At 56.3% G+C, this 22,444-nt stretch overlaps 2 protein-coding genes and 1 non-coding gene across 3 annotated transcripts in view; all 3 read right to left on the bottom strand.

Moving 5' to 3' along the window:
- CLCN5 (chloride voltage-gated channel 5) overlaps positions 1-5,765 on the bottom strand; it is a 33,730-nt gene extending 27,965 nt beyond the window's left edge. The window contains exon 1 of the mRNA XM_066640274.1: positions 5,645-5,765. The gene's annotated coding sequence lies outside the window, so the exon portion shown is untranslated. The remainder of the gene's footprint in view (positions 1-5,644) is intronic.
- Positions 5,766-14,768: 9,003 nt separating this feature from the next.
- LOC136663176 (regulator of cell cycle RGCC-like) lies at positions 14,769-18,734 on the bottom strand. The gene is made up of 5 exons (XM_066640154.1): positions 18,704-18,734; positions 17,900-18,058; positions 17,384-17,464; positions 16,407-16,469; positions 14,769-15,738 (listed from the first exon to the last, which is right to left on the bottom strand). Exons 1-5 carry the CDS (start codon positions 18,720-18,722, stop codon positions 15,731-15,733), a joined length of 330 nt encoding a protein of 109 aa, XP_066496251.1. The 5' UTR covers positions 18,723-18,734; the 3' UTR covers positions 14,769-15,730.
- A 2,652-nt stretch (positions 18,735-21,386) lies between these two features.
- On the bottom strand, positions 21,387-21,458 carry TRNAE-UUC (transfer RNA glutamic acid (anticodon UUC)). The gene has a single exon. It is a non-coding gene; the product is annotated as a tRNA-Glu (tRNA).
- Positions 21,459-22,444: the final 986 nt, after the last annotated feature.

Below are 22,444 nucleotides of genomic sequence, written 5' to 3' on the forward strand. Positions count from 1 at the left end.
TGGTGCCAGTGCTTTGATCTTGGATGTCTCCAAGAAACTCTTTCGACCTGGTCAGCAGAGACGGCCTCTTCAAGATTCTCCCCAAGATTGGATGTCCACCCAGGCTCCTCAGCATCATCAGATCTTTCCACAAGGACATGAAGGGCACTGTTGTCTTCGATGGCTCCACATCAGACCCTTTTGACATCCGAAGCGGAGTGAAGCAGGGCTGTGTTCTTGCACCAACCTTGTTTGGGATTTTCTTCACTGTCCTGCTGAAGCAGGCCTTTGGAACTGCAACAGAAGGCATCTATCTCCGGACCAGATCAGACGGAAAGCTCTTCAACCTCTCCAGGTTGAGAGCAAAGTCCAAAGTCCAGCTGAAATGTCTGCGTGACTTCCTCTTTGCCGACGATGCAGCTGTCACTACCCACTCTGCCAAAGATCTCCAGCAGCTCATGGATCGTTTTAGCAAAGCCTGCCAAGATTTTGGACTGACAATCAGCCTGAAGAAAACACAGGTCATGGTTCAGGATGTGGATTCACCTCCCTGCATTACAATCTCTGAGCATGAACTGGAGGTTGTCCATGACTTTGTGTACCTTGGCTCAACGATCTCCGACACTCTTTCTCTCGATACCGAGCTAAACAAGCGCATCGGTAAAGCAGCTACCACGTTTTCCAGACTCACAAAGAGAGTCTGGTCCAACAAGAAGCTGACGGAACATACCAAGATCCAGGTCTACAGAGCTTGCGTCCTGAGTACACTTCTGTACTGCAGCGAGTCATGGACTCTTCGCTCACAACAGGAGAGGAAACTGAGCGCTTTCCACATGCGCTGCCTCCGACGCATCCTCGGCATCACCTGGCAGGACAAAGTTCCAAACAACACAGTCCTGGAACGTGCTGGAATCCCTAGCATGTATTCACTGCTGAAACAGAGACGCCTGCGTTGGCTTGGTCATGTCGTGAGAATGGATGATAGCCGGATCCCAAAGAATCTCCTCTATGGAGAACTCGTGCAAGGAAAGCGCCCTACAGGTAGACCACAGCTGCGATACAAGGACATCTGCAAGAGGGATCTGAAGGCCTTAGGGATGGACCTCAACAAGTGGGAAACCCTGGCCTCTGAGCGGCCCGCTTGGAGGCAGGCTGTGCAGCATGGCCTTTCCCAGTTTGAAGAGACACTTTGCCAACAGTCTGAGGCAAAGAGGCAAAGAAGGAAGGCCCATAGCCAGGGAGACAGACCAGCGACAGACTGCACTTGCTCCCGGTGTGGAAGGGATTGTCACTCCCGGATTGGCCTTTTCAGCCACACTAGACGCTGTGTCAGAACCACCTTTCAGAGCGCGATACCATAGTCTTTCAAGACTGAAGGTTGCCAATACTAATAATAACTTTATTTTTATCCCGCCTTTCTCCCCAAAGGGACTCAAGGCAGCTTACAACATATAAAAACATAATTTAAAAACAAATAAAAACATATTAACACATCATAAAAAACAGCAGTCAGAGTATAAAATAGGTAAAAAGAGCATAGAGCAGCAGCAAGTCATAAAAGAATCAGGCCTGTAAAAAATATTAAAAGATGTTAAAAAGATGTTAAAAGGCCAAGAACTCAGAAGGCCTGTTTAAACAGAAGGGTCTTCAGGCCCCGCCGAAAGGCCTCAAGAGAGGGAGCCATTCTTAAGTCAGGGGGAAGGGAGTTCCATAGCGTTGGTGCCACTACTGAGAAGGCCCTATTTCTTGCAGCCACCCCATGTACCTCCCTAGGCGGCGGCACTTGTAAAAACGCCTTCTCTGATGACCTAAGAGGAGGAGCCGGATTGTACGGGAGCAGGCGATCTCTAAGATACCCTGGTCCAGAGCAGTATAGGGCTTTAAAGGTCAATATTGAATTGGGCCCGGAAACGAATGGGCAGCCAATGCAGTCGCTGGAGAAGCGAACTGACAGAGTCGAACCGCCTACCTCCAGTAACCACACGGGCCGCCGCATTCTGCTAGTTGCAGTTTCCGAACCGTCTTCAAGGGCAGCCCCACATAGAGCACGTTACAGTAATCTAATCTTGATGTCACAGAGGCATGGATCACCGTGGCCAGGTCTGCACGATCCAAGTACGGCCGCAGCTGGCGCACCAGCCGAAGCTGAGCGAAGGCCCCCCTAGCCACAGCCGCCACCTGGGAATCCAGGAGCAGCTGCGAGTCCAGGTGGACCTCCAAGCTGCGGACCTGCTCCTTCAGAGGGAGTGCAACCCCATTCAGCGCAAGCCGATAGTCCAGCACCTGCATTGAGGATTTCCTTAGAATTGGCCTTCTTCACTGCCGCCGCACATTGGGTCGACACTTTCATCGACCTGTCCACCACCACCCCAAGATCTCTCTCCTGATCTGTCACAGACAGCTCAGAACCCATCAGCCTATATCTAAAGTTTTGATTTTTTGCCCCAATGTGCATGACTTTACACTTACTGACATTGAAGCACATCTGCCATTTTGCTGCCCACTCTGCCAGTCTGGAGAGATCCTTCTGGAGCTCCTCACAATCACTTCTGGTCTTTACCACTCGGAAAAGTTTGGTGTCGTCTGCAAACTTAGCCACTTCGCTGCTCAACCCTGTCTCCAGGTCATTTATGAAGAGGTTGAAAAGCACCGGTCCCAGGACAGATCCTTGGGGCACACCGCTTTTCACCTCTCTCCATTGTGAAAATTGCCCATTGACACCCACTCTCTGCTTCCTGGCCTCCAACCAGTTCTCAATCCATGAGAGGACAAGTCCTCTAATTCCCTGACTGTGGAGTTTTTTCAGTAGCCTTTGGTGAGGGACCATGTCAAGCGCCTTCTGAAAGTCCAGATATATAATGTCCACGGGTTCTCCCAAATCCACATGCCTATTGACCTTTTCAAAGAATTCTATAAGGTTCGTGAGGCAAGACTTATCCTTACAGAAGCCATGCTGACTCTCCCTCAGCAAGGCCTGTTCATCTATGTGTTTTGAGATCCTATCTTTGATGAGGCATTCCACCATCTTACCCAAGATCAACGACTCATCTCATCAACAAGATCTTACCCATCTCATCAACAAGAGAGAGGGGAGGGTTGGCAAGCCTCAGATCAGCAATGCCCACCTCCTCAGAACAACAAGCATCAGGAGGGACCAGTTCCATCTCAACATCCTCCCAAAACACACCACATGCTGCTCTTCCTTTCAGGAAGTTCCCTCTCTGAGATCCCAGCCCCTAAGCAGCCTGTTCTTCCTCTGTGAACCAAACTGGGACCCTCCCATGTGCTCCAGCCGTGGCCTCCCTAGAGCTTTGCAGAACCCTGGCAAGAGACTCTAGGATCAATGGCACCCAAAGAACAAAGGGGCTGACCCTGCCCTGCATGTGAAGTGAAGGAAGACCAAGGAGGCAGCCGCCTGGGGTAGTTTAAAGCTCCCTCCCACATGGCTTTGGATTTCTGAACAGCCCCACGTGGCTGGTTGAACGCCCTTATCTTGCCTTTACGAGCGGACAGAGTAACTAAATGAGATACTATGTTTATTCTGTGGCCCTGATAAATCACAGCTGCAGTGCAAACAAATCTGCAGGCACATCCAAACAAAGCAGTCTTCAAAGTCAGGCTCAGTTCAGACCAGGTTGCACAGAATCCACACACGCCTCTCCAAAGCAGCTCAGGACCCCAAAAACAGTCATTCAGCAAAACCAGCACACAATAACCCTTCAAGCACCACAGAGGAGTGACCAGCCTCTCCCCACCTGCAGCCTCAACCCTAACCCTAACGAGGAGACCCCCATGCAACACCATGTGATGTCAATGCTGGCACCGGAGCGCGTGAAGCCATGCGCTATGGCCACAGACAAACCTCCATGGATCATACACACCACCCAGATGCATTTCATGTGCCTGACCCAAACAGCTTGCCACCCAGCCCTTGGGCACAATAGGAAGCGGCACAGTGGCAGCCTTCCCAAAACAGTCACGGGAGCAAAGCACCTTTCCAAAGAGTTGAACAAACATGTGAAAAGTTTTGCAAGACCAGGTTGTGCTGACGGGTGGGAGTGGGAGTCTCCTTTCCTTCTGCACCACTGGAAACTGCCCTAAGAACCCCTGGGACGTTGGAGAGCAGATGGAGAAGCACTCCAGCACAAAATCCTTCCTGCCTGGAAATCCCTCTAGTCCCATTTTCCATGCCCCAAACATGGACAGGTTGTCAAGCCATCCTCAGGGCAAGAGCCAGTGTATGGGGCAGGGAGGTATCTCCAGGGCATCACTGCTGATTTCCTGGTGCCCCACCAAGCACTCTCCTGGATTCAGGCAGGCCCACTGCCCAGGCAGGTGTTGTCCTCTCACACCATCTCTTCACTGGCAATTAAGTTAATGAGCAAGTAGTGATTCTTCCTCCTCCAAGAGCATCCACAAGCATCACACCCCTGTATTTCCAGAGGTAGATCCGGATATGTGAGAGGTTCCCCAGCCTGGGCGAAAACAAAACACTGAAACCAGCTGTCCACAAACGCACCACACACTTGCCACCAGGGTAAAGCGCTGCCCCCTCATCAGGGCTATAGAAGCTTCCCCTCCCATTTTTCTCTGGCCACCAAGACTACCTCAAAGACCACTTACCTTGGAAAAGTGGAGGCCGGCACTCTTAATAAATCAGGCACCTGCACTTGCTACAGACGGCACCCAGACACCAATAGGGTCTGAATCAGTCAGGATACTGAGACCTCAAGGTCAGGCATCCTGTCTTGGGCATCAACCCCACACTCAGCTGTCAGAGCCCCAGCTAACTCTGGAAGTTCTGGGGCTGCTGCCAGAGACAGGAACGCCCGTTAAAGGGAGCCCAGAGAACATGCCAGGCAGCACTTTGAAGACAGAAGAAGGTACAGTGGAGAGTCTGCAGAGACAGAGCACACCTGTTCATTTATGGGCTGGTGCAAGCACCACTTCCACCCAACCAGGAAATGAGGCATGCTTGAGAGCCTGCAGTCCAGCAGTTCCAGACTTTTTCAACTGGCAGCTCCCTTGACCTCCTGGGCCGTTGGCCACGGCTCCCCAGTACGGCCACAGTCTCATACATTGTACAGGGGGGCTGGTTTCCACGGCTCCGGGGGGGGGGGGACAGGACGACACAGCTCACAGTTTGAGTACCGTGGCATAGTCTGTAGAGCTCGTGGGAAGGGGGCAGCTCTGAATAGTGGTTCTCACAGGTGGGTCTGCAGTCCCCCCAGTGGGTCACAACCCAACTGTCGGTAGCCTGGCAAGTGGGCAGCTCTGACTATTGGGTCTCAGAGGCGGGTCTGGGGCCCCGCCAGTGGGTCATGACCCAACTGTTGGTAGCCTGGGAAACTGACAAGCAGGGCTACGCCTTCTGATGGGGGGGGCACCACAGGGGCTGGAGCGGCTGGGAAGGGAAACTTCAGTACTGGTTGGCCCCAAGCAAGAGGACCCCCGTCGGACCGGCGCAAGGGCCCGCGGGCAGGCCGCTAGGCACTGGCTCTCGCTGCCTGAGCTCCGCAGGTGCACTGCCCCTGCACATGGAGGCTCCACTGCGCCTGCCAGGCGCCACCCACCCGGGGGGGCGCCTGGGGGCCCTGGGGGAGGGGAGGAGCAGCCGCGTCGGCCAGGAGGAGCCCCGAGGCGTCCCACCCCCAGCCGGGCTCACCTGCCGCTGCTCCCGAAGCGGCTCAGCGGGTGCGCGGCCACCTGTGAGTCGAGGGCGGCGCCATTCAGACGTCCGTCGTGCAGCACGTCACGTGACCCGAAACGGTCACTAACACAGAACGGGGGAGGGGGCAGAAAGCGCCGATCTCTCCTCCGCGCATGCGCACCAGCTTTGATACTGGCGCAGCCGCAGTCGGCGCCAAGGAGCGACGCCCGGGCCATCATCTTAGGGTCGGGCAGGCAGCTGGTTCCTCCCCGGCTGGGAGCAGGGGCAGGTGAGGCAGTGCCTCTCCACTGGAGTCCTTTGAAAAGCGCTATCACAAGGGCCATGAGGTCCCAGAGCAGCAGGGAGGTGTAGTGGGTGGGAGGCAGGTGAGGCAGTGCCTCCCCACTGGAGTCCATCAAAAAGCGCCGCCGCTGTGGGAGGCACCCACAGCGCGCATTGCTGTGCGCTGTCCTCCACCTGTGCACTGTCCTCCACCACCCACGCGCATTGCTCCTCCCAAGAGGGAGGGGAGGGGAGGGGCAAAACAGAGGGGGGATGGTGGCAACAGGGATTGACAGAACCAGGCCGGAGGAAACCAGGCAGGGGGTGGTGGTGGTGACAGCCCAGGGTGACCAGTTACAGTGGAGGACAGGTTTAACTTTAACCATTGTATAGAAGAGAGAATTTTGGCAGGTGCAGCTCAACATGGAAAGATTTAAAAAGCTCCTTAGAAGTGTTTGTTATAGCCTTGTCTTAATGGGGCAGAGCCGCCAGCCACGGGTGCATGAGGACCACCGCCTGCACTTGCCACTGCCTCGCTGGGTGTGGACCTTTCAAAGTGTTCAAAGTGCTTTTGGGTGCCTTGTCTGGCTCGCGAGGCCTTTTTGTTTGTTCTTAGGGGTCAAGAGAGAAGCTCTTGGGTAGGAGGGGTGGGCAAAGGGTATAGAAGGGACAAAGGGGAGCTTTGGCAGTTGCCTTGCAACCCTTGGACTCTGAACGGCTGTGGGTTCTGCTTCTAGCTTTGCTCTGCAACAATTGCAGAACCCACAGGCCTCTGGGTTTGTGCTGAATATTCTGTGCTTTGCACTGTCCCAATGATCAAGTCTGCAGCACCTTCCCTTCCACCAGTGCACCAGCCAGCCGTCTGAAATCCCTGGGTCTGCAGGAGGCTTCCAGACAGGGACTGTGGCTCCATCAAGTGGCAGAAGAGAGAACCTCCGGGATGCAGCACCATGCAGAAGCTGCCACTAGGAAATTCACAGAGTATTTGATTTGTCAAGTGATCAGTGTTTCAGGTAAAATCCATTAGGGGTTACAAGCCATGATGTGTATGCGCAACCTCCTGATTTTAGAAATGGGCTATGTCAGAATGCCAGATGCAAGGGAGGGCACCAGGATGCAGGTCTCTTGTTATCTGGTGTGCTCCCTGGGGCATTTGGTGGGCCACTGTGAGATACAGGAAGCTGGACTGGATGGGCCTATGGCCTGATCCAGTGGGGCTGTTCTTATGTTCTTATTTCTGTACCACTTTTTGGAAGGGTGGCCCCAGGGCCTAGAAGTGGGGGGTAAAGGGGGTAATTTGTACCCAGGCCCAGGGTCAGAAAGGGGGGCCAGGCGCCAAAGGAGGGGGCCCACAAAGTTCCTGGGATCTTACGTTTTCCAATCTCACCCAAACTCACTGCCCACGTGGGATGCACATGGCAGCGACTACTGTCAGAAGCTACATACACCAGGCCCAGGAATGCATACATTCCTTAACAGTGTCACATCTGGGTGGAAGCTGGCCTGCTCCAGGGGCTCTTTGGCTGGTGGATCTACTGACCATGAAGGAGTGAATGGGAGCTCAGAGACACAGCTGCGGGGCTACAGCTGCGGCAGAAGTGCTGCCTGTTGGAGTTTGGTGCAACTCCACCTGCTGTCCAGAGGTGGCAGGATACTGTCCTGAAAGGGTTAAGCCATGGCCCAGTGACCCTACACTTTACCTGTTCCCTTTGGATGACCTATGTGGGGGTGTGGCCCAGACCCTATATTCTTCCCTTCCCTCAGAGCACGCCCCTCTCTTCCTCACTGAACACTGACCTGAGAAGATGGGTCACAGCAGGGCTCTGCTGGTGATGCCATCTTGACCACACGGCATGCAGGATGAGGCAGCTCCAGGGCCTTGTTATCTCAAGTTTAGTGTAACCTTTGATCATAATCAGATGCTGTAACATATGCTTCTATGGAACTGTGAATAAATGACTTCTTTTGCAACTTCAACCAGCCAATGTTGTTTGTCTTTCTTAATTAGCAGTCAGCTGGGTGTGGGAGCTTCCCTGGGGTTGATTCCCAGCAAAAGGGGGCGGGGGTCTGCTGCTGAAGCTACTCTGCTTACCCCTAAAGAGGAAACCAATTTTAAGATTTCCTGCAACACTGCCCACCCCCATTGCCCCCCCCCAGCTCTGTTTCACCCCCTCACTCTTTGGGAAGGGGCCCCAAAGAAGCTTTGTACCCTCTGATAGAATTCCTCTTGGAGGCCCTGGGTGGCCCCTCTTGCAGTTAACAGCAGCTGGGAAAAGGTTAATAAAACAGTAACACTCGAACCGACCATGCAAGGAGTATGCACGAAAGGGAGTGTTTAAACCACAGGAGAAACAGGCAGCCCTTCAGTGCCAGCACTTGTAATGGAGGTGCCTGACTTTCTCCGAGTTGTGCAGTTGTGTTGCAGTTATTGATAAAAATAAATAGGGGCACAGGCAGTTGCTATTTGCACACAGCCAGGCTGGGCTCCACTGAGGGACTGCACAGTTCTCTGCAGGACAGTGTCGTTGGAAGGGCCCTACACGCACCTGTGGATGGAGGACGTGCGGGCCTGGTGGCTTGTGGCAGCCCGAGGGGAAGCCGGTCCTTGCAGGGCACTCTCCGCGCCACTGGGAGGCAAGCCAGGGGGTGGCGCAAGTGCTGTGCGTTCCTCTCACCTCCAGGAGGCGGTGGGGACGACTCGGCAGGGCGAGAGCCTGCGGGACACCCCAAGGGCTGCGGTCAAGGTGCAGCCCGGACTCCTGCCTCGCGGCGCTGCCTTCGATGCTCCCAGGGGCAGGCAGATGGAGTGGGGAGAAGGGAAGCCAAGGTCCTGCCAAGACCCCAGGGAAGGCGGGCGAGGGCCAGGCATAGCAGCCCGCTTGCGAGGCGTGGGCGGGGAGATTCTTCAGCGCGTGCCTTCGTGGAAGTGATCGGGACCCCCCGGGAGGCAGAAGCGTCGGAGGGAGCCCCGGACAGCCTTGCGCGGGCAGCGCCACGCGCACACCCCCGGACTGGACCCGCGCGGCATCCCGGCTCTCCGTTCCTCCCCCCGGAAGCTCTCCGCGGGAGCCGGCGAGAGGCTCGGGCTTGTGCCTCGGGGCGCCTTCCAGGCGGAGCCGGCGGGCTCCCAGGGCCACGGGCAGGCTGCGGGTCCCGGCTCGGCCCCCTCCTCTCCCCAGGCCCGGAAGGTCGAGGAGCAGCATCCGCCCGGGCTGGGGCGACCTCCAGGCTGCCGGTCTCCCGGGGGCGCCCGGCTGGAGCGGGCTGCTGCTCCACGCAGCTCGGGGCGGTGGACCTCGGGTACCCAGGCGGGGAAGCTTGGAGGGGCAGGACGTCGCTTCTGGTGGGCCTTGGACAGGTTGTCATTCTGGAAAGTGGGTCCCAGTGCGGAAAGTTTGAGAACTGCTGCAATAAGCTGTTAGTGAGCCGGCACTGGGGGGGTGTGTGACGCCGCTAGTGACCCAAATCGCGAAGATCAGAATCTGGAAGAATAATACCAGCGTGTTATATATCAATCAATGCCTCAGTTCATGCAGAATGTGTTCTGTCTTTGTTCTATCAATAGGTACAGCCCAAAAACCAGTGGGGCAGAGTGATGGTACATCACCACGCCCACCGCCTGGGGTGCTGCCCCGCCCACTGCATGGGGGTGACGCACTGGCATCCCGCACCGGGTGACGCGAACCCTAGTGACGCCACTGCCAGGGCTGGCGAGGGGAGGGGTGCTTTCCCAGGACCCCATCAGCCACATTCTGGTCAGCCCGTCCCTGCGCAGAGCTGGGCTGCATCCTGGCCTGGCCTGGCTTGCGCTTGTTGGCTCCAGTCCTCAGCACACTTTCCTGGGAGCAAACCTCACTGAACGCAGCAAGACCAACGGACTTCTGCGTGGATGTGCGAGGCTTGGGCAATCAGGCAGCCGGTGGCTCTGTGGAAGCTCCGGATGGGGCCAACTAGGAGCTCCCTTTGCAGTCAGGAAGCGAGATGCCTCTGAGCATGTGCAGAGGACTCCCCTGGTATGGCTCAGATCCAGGGAGGCCTTCCCTCCCCCTGGCTGTATTTCTGTGCGACAGGCATTCCCAGGTGGGCCTGCCTGGATGGTGAACAGACTCTCTGGCAGCCCATTTCCCAGGAGGCTTTTCTTTCACTGGGCCTCCTTGTGCCTGGCCCAGCTCAGGGAGCCTGTGTCTCCTTCCTTGGGATGGCCCAGATTGAAGTCCGTCAACAGGTTTTCCCTGATTTTCTTTCCACGTTTCCCAGGGCCTTCATTCTTTTACTAGAAGGTTAGATCACCCACTTGGGTCTTCAGGACTGGTCCGCACCTGTCCTGAACTGGGGGCAGCACAGCAGGTGGGGGGGCAGGGCGAGCACTTCCCCGGGCTGTGCTGTCGCTTCCTAACTCCAGTTTCTTCTTCCACTGGTGTAGCACCAACAGGGGCCCAGGTGCCTGTCGTGTCCTCATCACTCAGGCGCCTTCGGTTGGTACCTGGGCAGTGCTGTGCTGGCTTACTCTCTCCCTTGCGCACAAACCCTGGCTGGAGTGGCCTGCCAGCCTCCCTGCTGGTGCAGGGAGGAGGGCTGGGGAGAACCCACTCACCTCAGTCATCGGGTCCAGTTTCGTATTCTAGGAAGCGCACTGATGTTGCCCAGAATAAAAACCCCTCCTGTGGCAACTTCCAGCTGATGCCGCCCACTGGATTTGCTCACATTGCAGGGAAGCCGCTTTGCAAAGGGGAAATCCCAAAATAGAAGAGTGATGTGGTGGCACACGTGGGAAACCTCATCCCCCCTCCCATGGGGAGTTGCTCCAGAGGTCACCCTTGCCCCAGCCAGCTTCTGGACTGGAGTCACATGCACCCTCCTTGGGAAGCCAAACCTCAGAGACTGGTGGACTCAGAGATAGCATTTGTTGCCTCCAGGGGCGGGGCAGGGGGGGCTCTTTGAAAAGGTGCAGAATAAATACCAGAGGATACCACCCGTGATTGACACATGGAACCTCCATGAACAAACACCATATATCATGGGATATTGGGTCCTACAGACAGACAGACAGTCAGTGCTTTTGTTGCCACCCTCAACAGGTGTTTCTCAGGGTTAACTACTTAGCCGTTCTTGGAAGCAGAATTTTCCCCCACGTGTGCCTTTGGGTTGACAGGCACAGCAGGACTCCAGGGCTGAGTCCCAGCTACAGGAAGACTCTCCCTCACTGGAGATCTTCAAGCAGAGGCTCAACAAGCACCTGTTGGAGATGGTCTAGGAGGATTTCCTGCTATAGGCAGGGGGTTGGACTAGATGACCTATGAGGCCCCTTCTAACTCTATTATCATCTTGTTGTAATACGTGCCTAGGAAGAGGCAGAAAGTCACAGGTGGCCTGGAGCTGGAGCAGTTCAGAGCAGGGTCATATCCAGAGCAGTCCGGAGCAGGGTCCTGTCTTGATCAGGGCAGACTGAGGAGCAGCAAGTGTTGAGCAGAAAACTTTGTCAGGTTAGGTGGGACTATCTGAAGGTAAAAGGGGGGGAATAGCAGGGTCACGCTGTAGAGTCCCCAGCACTGGTGTAGCTAGAGGGGGGCAGCGCACTAAATTTTGCAGGGAGCCTCCCTACAGTGTGCAAGTGGCACGTCCCCCTCCCCTTGGGAGCCATTTGCCTCCGTTTCTCCCCCCCCATTGGCTCCCAAGGGGAGGGGGAGGCTCCCTGCAAAACTTAGTGCTCCGCCCCTGCTAGCTATGCCAGGGCTCCCCAGCAGCTGGTGAAATCCAGAGTCTTTTCACACAGACGTGAGCTGGCGTCTGAAGGGAACGAGGCCATTTCAGGACACACAGTAGAGCAGGAGGTGGCTGGAGACTGGCCCATTTCTGGCAGTGTCACATCTGTGGGTACAGCCTGTCCAGTCTCCAGTGTTAACCTGAACCTCCAGGTTCCTCCCTGGACAGAGAACAGGAATACTGCAGAGCATCCAAGCAGCAGGCCAGGGTCAGGCAGGCACTCAGCTGCGGGAGTGATGAGCTGCTGTGGTGATAACGCCATCCTTTCCTCTTGCTTGTCTCTCTACAGCTTCTTTCCTGACAGGGCTCCAGTGCCTTCAGCAGCTGAAACATTCTCTCCACTGCCTCTTCCCCTGTCGAGTTGCTGCCTGTTGCTACCCTGTTGAAAGCACAAGTACAGAAGCAGACAAAGGCCTTCGCCAGCCCTGGCAACTGCACTACCTCTGCAGGGACAGGAAGAAGAACAGCAGACAATCTGAGAGCCAGACAATGTGGGGAAGTGACCAAGTGGGGTGAGGAGACGGGATGCAGTAGCCCTGGAAGGTGGCGGCAGGCAGGAGTGTCCTTGGATGCTTTGGAGGTGAAGTCACCCTCCAGTGAAGAAGAGTGACAATGCCAATTCCCCCCCACCCCATTTGTTTCCGGAATGGGCAGGAAGGTGGTTGCAGGCATTTACCTACTTGAGCCCAGCGGGAGGGAGGCTGTCCTTGTCTTGCAACAAAGATGTTTATCATATGACTAGCAGGGCCTTCTGGAATGTGAACAATATGGGGAGGGGGGGTCAAGGATATCGAAGAAGGATGACCAAAACCCCCAAGCTTCCAAACTCTTGCGCCACAAGGCTATAGCCTGGACTGGAGGGTGGCTTTGTCCTGGGTTAGCAGAAATGTCAATCTTTCATTGCACTGTGAAAATAAGCAGGGTTTGCCTGTGGGAACCAGCCCTGAGCGAGCCGCCCATTTCATGCCCTGGAATTGCTCCTCAGCCTTGCAGGGACAGTGGAGGTGCTTTTCTTCCTCGATTTGTAAAAACCGCTTTGATCTCCTGGAAACAGTCTAAAAACGGAGTGAACAACCACAGACGCCTCCAGCTTGTCACTGCAGCAGAACTGGGGCCCACCATTCCTGGGTGGAACTTCCCTGCTGGTCACAGTGGCCACACCACACGCTGACACACAGACAGTGACACCCACACTGCTGAGTGAAAGCAGGAAGACCAGCAGTGGCAGTGTCTCTTTCCCTTCCCACAGCAGGAGGAGAAGCCAACCTGCACGTACTGTAGGGGTTGCTGCTGGCTCTCCAGCTTGAATGTGGCTCAGCCCCAGTGGAGACAGGAGCCCACAAGGAAGCTCTCGGTGATGGGGGGCCCTGAAGGGAGCGCCTTGCTCTCAGCTCAGACTGGCAGTGGCTATCCAGGGTCTTTCCCAGGACCAGCTTAAGAGGCTGCCAGGCTTGACCCCAGGACAGGCACCCCTCCAGATGCAGCATCGACCCACCTCCTAAAGTGGGACCCTCCCACTGCCCCTAGTAGCTTGGATTCCCAGCCCTCCTGCAGACAGAGCAGTTCCGCCTTTCCCACACTTTGCTCTCATGAGAACTGCCAGGACCCAAGGGGGGGGCCGAACCTCCCCAGATCCAGGGTTTAGTTTATTTGTAACAGGGGCAGTTGCTTGGCGACAGCTCCACTCACGTTGCTCTCCTCGTGGGGAGCAGCTGTCTCCTGGAAAGCCTGACATCATCTGTGGCAGCAGGGCCAGGAAGTGGCTAACCTCACCAGCCAGTGGTGGAGCTCAGCAGCACAGACTTGCAAGGCAAGCAGAGAAGCACCTCTTGGGCGGGGGTGGGGATCAGTGCTACCTCCCCCACCCCCACCCAGCCCTCCTTGTAGGCTGCTCTGGTGATCTCATTTGTTGCCCAGAACTGGCCCTTCCTCCTCCTCCACCACACCAGAGAGTACATGGGGCTGCTGTGGGTGGCCCTTGCCTGTGAACTCACTGGCTCCTCCACCACAGCCCTCCTCCCCTGGATGTGGGGCTAAGAGACTTCCCACCAGGAAGGCCCTGAGCCACCTCTTGCCTCTACCAAGAATGACCACCAGGTAAACCTTTTGTGACCCCTTCACTGTGGGTCCTGGCTGCAGTGTGGGATAAGAGAGAGGGTGGGCCACACCCTCCACATTCAGTGCTACAGTCCTGCTCCGTCCTCATCACTTTATCCCTCTGGGACCAAGTGCTGCAGTAGATCACGGCCCAGAGAGCATTGATGCCCTCTGAGAAATAGGCCAAATACTGCTCGCCCTGAGCAGGCCTCAGGGAGTTATTTTGGGCCCAGCAGCAGGGACAGGCACTCTCCTCTGGCAGCCACTCCCACCTCTGGTCTGGAAGTGCTGCTGAGCTCCCGCGCCAGCCAGCCAGCCACGTAGCACTGGTTGGAGTGGAGGTGCAGATTTAGCAGCAAAATGCCTCCCGTGGCACTGTTTGGTGTGCAGAGCCTTCTGGATCCTGTCCAATGTGACTGCAGTCGGGAGACTCTTTCCAAGGGTTATAGGAGAGCCAGTGTGAGGCACTGGCTGCGTGAAGACTGCAGTTCTGGGCACATCTTGCTGCTTCCAGGAGGTTCACTGCTAAACAGCTGGGCCTAGGCCAGCAGGCCACTCCACCTTTCGCATCAGACGTCTTTAACTCCATCCACTACACTGAGACTATTGGAATGGGGTGCAAAGAGCTGGCTCTTTCAAGGGACAGCCAGAGGAGAAGGGAATGGTGAAGGCCGTCCAAGGGGACTTATGGCCCAGCCTTACTGGGGTACAGCTCTAAGGGGGGGGGCAGGTTCCTGACAAAGCTCTGCACTTAAGAAGTTTGTCACTGGGTGTGGCCACACTTGACACTGCTGTACCCAGTTCTAGCTGGCCCTCTCAAGAAGGGCACCGCCGCACTGGAAGGGGGGAGACGGGATGGTTTCCTTTCTGCATCTTCTACCTACCAGTAGACTTGGGAGAAACCAGAGCAAGAGGAGGCCTCCCAGCCAGAGAGGGCGGTTGGCACACGTGGCACTGTGGGCAGAAGGCAGCCAGGCAACCAAAGAGATTCTGCCAAAGCTCGGTTTATTTCACTACACCTACAAAACCACAGTGGAAAAATGACTATTTTACAGTATTTACACAAGAGGAAAGCACCTGCCTCAGGCCAGCACCAGTCAACAGGCACAGCAGCTCCAAGACATGCACGGCCTTCTCCTCCGTTTCCTCTCAGGGGAAAGGAGCGCACATCTGGGCACAGTCCGCAGTAGGCTGTGCACAGATCAGCCGCCACCCACTGAGAAGAATGAGGGAGCCAGAGTGTGCCCTGAGCACACAACTCCAATGCACTGGGGAAGCAATTCCTGGGTGCATTGTTAAGGGGGGGGAAGTACTGTGAAGCCGAGCAGTTCAGTCTTGCTGACTGTGCCGGCTCTTGCCTTCGGCAGGACAATTTAAATACAGCTCCGTTAAATCAGTCTGGAGTGGAGATGCTGTGGACCCCTTCTGCTGAAGGTAGGAGCCCTTCGTGCCCAGGGCAGTTTGGGGCAAGAACAACCATGGTCCTGCCTTCCATGAGCTGAAGCAAAGGTTCCCCCTTAGAGTTGTTTTTATGCCTTCCCAGTTGCATAACCTTCACAGTGAACTCATGTGGGACGAGAAGCAGATCTTGGAAGTGTCCAGGCAGAGTTTTAAAACCACCAAAATGGGGAAAACTGAGTCAGTTCTGAAGAAAATCCAGTCATGTTTTTCCTGCTTTGACAGGCTGCTGGGGCCTCAGGGCTGTTGGCGATGCTCAGAGCATCCAGCTGCCAAGCCAGGCAGGCCACAAGATCCGCTAGCCCCTGTTCCTTCTCCACAGAGGCAGAGGAGATGCTGGCTGTGTGCAAGGCAGCTGGAAGAGGCAGCGAGAAGCCAGTGAGGACGGTCTGGAGCTTGCAGCCTGTGGCAAACCTGGCAGGTCAGAAGTCCAGCACTTCAGTAGGGCGCAGCAAGAAGGTGCTTCAGTCAAGGTCCGGCTCCCAAGATGGTGGGAGAAACTCACATCTCTGCAAGACAAGGAAAGCAATGAATGTCCAGAGAAACAGGCCAAGTGCAGCATCTTGTTGCCCACTGTCCCATTTCTAAGCCTGCGCACAGGGCTTCAGGGACAAGGGCACTCTTGGGGGTTCTACCCCACTTGGCATGGAACACAGAGGTGTTCAATTGTCGTGGAAGTGAAGAACCCGCATCTCCCATCATCACCTGGCAGGCAGTGCCAAGCTGTGAGGTTGCAACTTGCTGTAATCCACGATTGCCAGCTCCAACACCAAGCCCAGGCACATTTCAGAGTGGATGACAAAAGCAAGAGAGGTGCAAGCGGAGAGGCGGGAGGGACAGAGCTGGCAGTCAAGCCTGTTCCTGGCACAGCACCAGCAGCCTCATCTGCGCGAGTCTGAGGACAGTGAACAGGAGCACATGTGCTGGCTTTTGGGTGCAGTTTCATTTCTCACACCCCAAAAGGCTTTTTAGAAACTCTTCTGAAGAACAGACAGAGGATCTCCCACAGCAGCTTCGCCAACGTTTTAGTGCTGGGTTGCAAAGCAAAAGAGTAGCTATGTGCAAGCAGCAGCCACAAGTAAAGCAGCGCAGCCAGGAAGCGAGAGAGCAGCCAAGCAGGAAGAGGCATAGCGAGCGCCACTCAATATGGCAGCAGAGGCCAGGCCTCCCGACATACCCTCCAGCGCTCTGTCCAGGTCTGCGATGAAGGCCTCCAGGTCTTGGGTGTCTCCAAGCCTGGCTGTGAGAGACAGATGGGGTGCAGCGTTGTGAACCTACTGAGGGCCCTCACCCAGGCCAGCTGGACTTGCCTCTCAGCTCAGATACTGAAGGGCATTTCAAGAATCAGACCCAAGACCAGTGGCATAGCTAAGGGGGTGCAGGGGTGGCAACTGCACCAGGCAACAGGCTTCAGGGGGGCAGCAGGCTGAGTTTGACACTAGTGGCCAGAATTGTGAAAACCTTGTCTGAATAATACCATCATGTTATACATCATTGGAAAAGTAATTTAATGCTGAATGCAATGAAACAAACAGCATTGTAATATCTGTATATCAAAAGTTATGGCTAATTAACCAGAATACTTATATTTACTTAATAAATTAAGGGCACAATCCTAACCCACTCTCCAGCCCTGACATAAGGGCAATGCAGCTCTGAGGTAAGGGAACAAACATTCCCTTCCTTTGAGGAGGCCTCCATGAGTGACACCCAACTGCAGGATGCAGCACACGTCCCATTGGCACCGCTATGCCAGCACTGGAAAGCACTGACAGAAGGGGTTAGGATTGCCCCCTAAGTTTGATTTTGCTATGTGTGTGCGCGCGGGGGGGGGGGCTACATAATCTTCTTTGATCCCAGGTAGCAGATGCTTTAGCTATTTCACTTCCAGGGTATTATTTTGCCTGGCACTGGGCTACACTTTCGTTAGCTACACCACTGCCCAAGACATCATTTAGAAAATACTGAGAAGCCCCTTAAACCTGGCGGGGTAGGCAAGTCTGAGAGCCTTTCAACAGATGGACTCAGGTTGCTTTCCTGTACTCAAAGGTCTGTTCCGAGGGCCCTTGGGAACCACCTCAAAATATGGTTGAGAAAGGGCCCAGCAGCCTCTCCAACAGAAGGTTTAGCCTGACCTGCACCCCAGCCCCTCACCTGTGGAAAAGGATGAAGTTGCTGCCGCACTGAGCTCCTCCTCGCTGGTGTTCAGGCTACTGCTGGGTGATGTGCCACTGCCTGCCAAAGGAACCAGAGAAGTCACATGGTCACATCGCTGCCATCCGTGAGCCAGGAGCAGGAACTAATAAGCTTCTGCCCTCTGTACTGCCCACAGGCCAGTGTTGTTACAACTCTCTGGTGCTCCCAAGCAGCAAGTAGGAAGGGTAGGTGAGGCCAATGGGGCTGGCAGACAAGCCTCAGGATGAGGGGCTTCCAAAGGAAAAGGCAGGAGCAATTGTCAGGGCGCGCCCCCCCCCCACACCATCAGGCTGCTCTGCCTACAGTAGAGTGGCAACATCAGTTTGCCTGAGGGAGCAAAGGAGCTTGGGATAGCTCCGCTCCATGCTGGGATGGCAACAGGAAAGGGAATGTGCCCAGGAAAGTGGCCCTTCACCAGAAATGGGGGGGGGGGAACCAGGAGGAAAGAGGCACATCCCCCCTCCCCGCACTTACTTCCTGAGTCGTCGATGCCGCTGTCATACAGGCTGGGCACAGGCCTCCTCTTCAGCTCTGCTAGGTGCTGCTCGTACTGACAGGGCTGCCCCTTGTCAAAGTCCTGGACCACTTGGTCAAACTCTGTCAGGAAGTCCTCCAGGTAATCCGTGGACGGTGCTGCCAAGCAACAGGGACACACACCCACAGGTGAGCATAGACAGCACATGCCTGGTCCTTTCTCAGAGGACACAGGTGGGCCCAGACAGAGGCAGCCTCCCTTGTGCAGGCACAGGGGCTGCAGGAAAGCCAGGCCCCCAAGCCAGTGACCAGGCTCTAGAGCAAGTCCCTTAACTAAACACATAGAACAAGTCAGTGGTAGAGCAGGGCCCTGCAGTGCCCACCCTCTAAAAGGCCTGGCAAAGGACCCCACGCAGCGCCTCCCTCGGATGTGCCTGGAGCCCTGGGAGCCCACCCGGCAGTGCACCTCGCGCCTGCTTGGAGGCTCGGGCAGGGGAGCGCAACCTCCTCTCCCGGGACACTCCTGCCTGGGACGGTCGCCCTTTTCCGCCCAGGGCGCAGCTTGGGGGGGGGGGCGCACGTCCTGCCAGCCACACCAGCCGAATCCACCCAGGCGATCAGCGGGGGTGACAGCGGCAGGGCGCCTCCAGCAGTCCCGACGGGGGCGCCGCCGTCGGGATCGGGGCCGGAGAGACCCCCGCAGCTCGGCAGAAGCGCATCGGCACCCCGCGCCCCTCACTGCAGGCAGGCACCAGCGGGGGTGTCGCTAGCCTGTAGCCCGGAGGGCGCGGCGGCTTCACCCACCTGCTGCGCCGGGCTCCATCGCGCTGCCAGGACTCCAAGCCGCCGAGCTGCCCAGTCCCTGCCGCGGCACATTTTGTTCTGCAGGCCGCGCCCCTCCAGGCCCGGCCCGGCCAATCGCCGGAGAGGTGGGCGGGCTCCCCCGCCAGTCCCAGGGTCGCGATTTCTGCGAATGGGGCGGGCGGACGCGCGAGCGGGGCAGCAATCCTGGGAGTAAGCCCCATTCACTATCATGGGACCTACTTCTGACTAGACGTGCACGGGACTGGGCTCTGGGAAGGGGGAAGAGTGTGGGGCGGGGACAGACTCGGCACTTTCCCTGCCCAGAAGGGGAGCCAAGCAGTGGCGTCGCTAGAGCGGTGCGGGCCGCACAGGATGAGGCGCAAGAGGGGGTGACGCGCACTGGGAGGGTGATGCGCTAAAATCGCGGTGGTTAGGAGTAACACCATCATGTTATATACCGTTGGATGCGGAATTTCGAGCAGAATGAAATGCAAACAATGGGAGTGAAATATCTCCTTTCTATCAAAATTATTGGTAAAAAGCTGGAAAAAAAATGCATGGAGCCCAATGGAAAGTGAAACCGAGCCTTATTGTGCGTTTACTCGCGAGTAGGCGAACGTGCCTTAGTCCGTCTGAAAGGGCAGGCGGAGAGGAATCCAACAACACCAGAATGGTCCTGATCCAATGAATGTAGCTCCCAAAAAGCACCCGAGAAGGAGGTCCCTCCCTCCAAGCTGACGAATGTATTGAGCCCTATGGAAAGCCAAACTAAACCACATGGTCGCGTTTACGCGCAAGTAAGCAAACGTGCCTTGGCTCCTGGGCAGTTCAGGCAAAGGGAAATGTGAGGCCACCAGGATGGTCCTGATTTGATGCAAATGGAGCTCAACAAATGCTGCAGAAGGCAGCCCCCCCCCCAAAAGAATAAAACAGAGGCTTGATAGAATAAGGTGAATCTTTTTGTTTTAGGCTGCAACCCTATCCACACTTTCCTGGGAGTAAGCCTGACTGACTATAATGGGACTTACTGCTGAGTAGACAGGCATAGGATTGGGCTCTCAGACTTGTAAAGCCAGGTGGGTCCTGATAGTGACATGCTTGAAATATAATAACTTAAATTGAACTGGGTACTGGGTAGAGGTGAAAATCTTACTGATTTTTTTTTTGGGGGGGGGGTGTTATTGCAGGCAGGCTACAGAGAAAATTCACTTGGTGGAATGGGGCTGGCTTTCCCTTATTTATTTCACTTTATTAATAATTATTTATTTTAATTTGCTTTATGATGGGTCCTGGACAGATTGTCATCCTAAAAAGTGGGTCCCAGTGCTAAAAGTTTGCTCCAATAAGATATTAGTAAGTTGACACCCTGGGGGGACGTGACACCACTAGTGACCAAAATCACAGTTTGCAAAAATAATACCATCATGTTATATATCAATCAATGTGTAATTTCATGCAGAATGCGATGAAACAAACTGCGTTGAAATATCTTTATTCTATCAAAAGGAACAGTAAAAAAAAAAAAAAAACAGTGGGGGCAGGGCAATGGTTGATCACCACGCCCACCACCAGGGGCGTTGCCCTCTCCCACACCTGGTGCGAGTGTGTCCTTCCCAAAGGAGAGCTTTAAACCAGTTGGACCCATTGCGCCTGAGGGTTCCATGCTAGGGTCTCCTGCTCTGGTCTTGCCCACCCCCCACAAGCGACCCTTTGCATTTCCCCCGGGCTGTGAACCTGGCTCCGCCAAATGCGTTTCCAGTGGGCCCCACAGCAGCCCCTAAGGCCGGCCTGCCTTCACACGAGCGGACTCGCGGATGTGGGGTGGGGATGGCCACTAAGAAGCGCCTCTTTAAACTGGGGGGGGGGCCTGGAGGGGGCTGTCGACGACTCTTCTTTCCCTGGCCAAGTCCTGCTGCTTGGCTGCTGGCTCGGGGCATCTGCTGCGGCAGTCGGTCTGCTGCGGTGGCCTCCACAGATAACCCCCAGGTCCCCCTCCCCGGCCGGTTCTAGAACTCCAAGCTTCGTAGCTCGGGCGACCGGGGGGGGGGGCAACAATCGCGTCCTTGAGGCGGGGCTTGTGCGTGGCACACGGTGGTGGGAAGCGGCAGGACGACTGCGACCAGCGGGCTCGGGCTCGGGCTCGGGCTGACTGGCTGAGGCTCCAGGCTCGCACAGAGTTCTTTGCTGCTGCCCGGGATCCCTCGGAGAGGAGGGAGCGCCGGGGCAGTGGTGTTCCCAGAAGGGGGGCAGAGCGCTAAGTTTTGCAGGACGCCCCACCCGGAATGGGTCTCCGGCGAGGGGAAGAGCAGCTTGCCGGGCGCGCCGGGGTGTGCTGTGCTGTGCCCCCTTTCCGGGGACGCCACTGCGCTGGGACGCCCAGGAAGGGCGGAGCGGCGCTTCCCGGCTGCTCACCGTGGAGGAACCGGGAAGGGCGTTCGCGTGGGCCCCCCAGTGCGGAGTAGGGGCCGCGTCGCTGGCAGAGGAGCGCAGCAGCGCCTCCTAGAGGCCGAAGGGCGCCGCCCTCCGAGGCTGGAAGCTGCGGAATCTGGGCGACCCTCCTTCCCGGGAAGCGCGAGCGCGCCGGGACGCCTCGCAGGCGAGCAAACACGGCCGCTGGGGAAGAAGCGGGATGAGGCCACCTCCGCACCCAGGAGAGTGGGAAAAAGAGCCAAAAGAAGCACCGTTCCCATACCGGGAGTCGAACCCGGGCCGCCTGGGTGAAAACCAGGAATCCTAACCGCTAGACCATATGGGAGGCCATGCTAGCAGCTTCCATCACAGCCTCCATAGGCTGCAGCCCCATCCACAGTGACCTGGGAGTAAGCCCCATCCACTACAGTGGGGCTTCGTTCTGAGTAGGCATGCATAGGCTCGGGCTCTTCCTCGGTCCCTCAGAACTCCAGCACAAGGCAGGTACCCTTGAACTGGCCTGGGAAAAGGCTGGCATCGCACCCAGAGCGCCACCCAGCTGTGTCTGCTCAGAAGTACATCTCCTTGTGCTCCCAGGAAAGTGTGTACAGCGGAGCCCAAGAGGCTTCCGTCCTGATGGAGCCTCCAGGTTCGGAGGCAGTCTACAGCACTTCTGAATGCCCTGGCTGGAGAGCGCGGCAGCAGCAGAGGGCTCCCTCCCATCGGGGCTGGCCCGCTTTGGTCTGCTCCGGCAGGGGCTCACAGCCCAATCCTAGGCGTGTCTACTCAGAAGTAAGTCCCATTAAAGTCAATGGGGCTTACTCCCAGGAAAATGTGGATAGGATTGGGCTGTCAGAGCGCAGGTGCAGCTCTGCCGCCGCTGGTGGGAAGAGATCGGGCTGCCAAGCCGCTCTTGTGCTTCCAGGGCAGGCGGAATGGAAACGTATCGGTCGCTTGTGCGCTTCTGCAACCCCCTTTCCAGGATCCCCAGGGCGTAGCCGGAGGGAGGGGGGGAAAAGCACTAAGTTCTGCAGGGAGCCTCCCCGAGGCATGCAAGGGGCCCCTTTCTTTCCGAGCCAGGTATACACCTCCATTTTCCTCCCCCCACCGGGAATGGCTCCGAAGGGGCAAAAAAGTGCTTTGCCCCCCCTCTGGCTACGCCACTGGGGTAGGGTGGCCGAAATGCAAAGGAAGGGCTGCCCTGGAGCAGTGGTTCTCACACATTTAGCACAGGGACCCACTTTTTAGAATGAGAATCTGTCGGGACCCACCAGAAGTGATGTAATGACAAGAAGTGACATCATCAAGCAGGAAAATTTTTAACCATCCTAG

This window comes from Tiliqua scincoides, chromosome 12 (assembly GCF_035046505.1).
Source record: "Tiliqua scincoides isolate rTilSci1 chromosome 12, rTilSci1.hap2, whole genome shotgun sequence".
NCBI lineage: Eukaryota > Metazoa > Chordata > Lepidosauria > Squamata > Scincidae > Tiliqua > Tiliqua scincoides.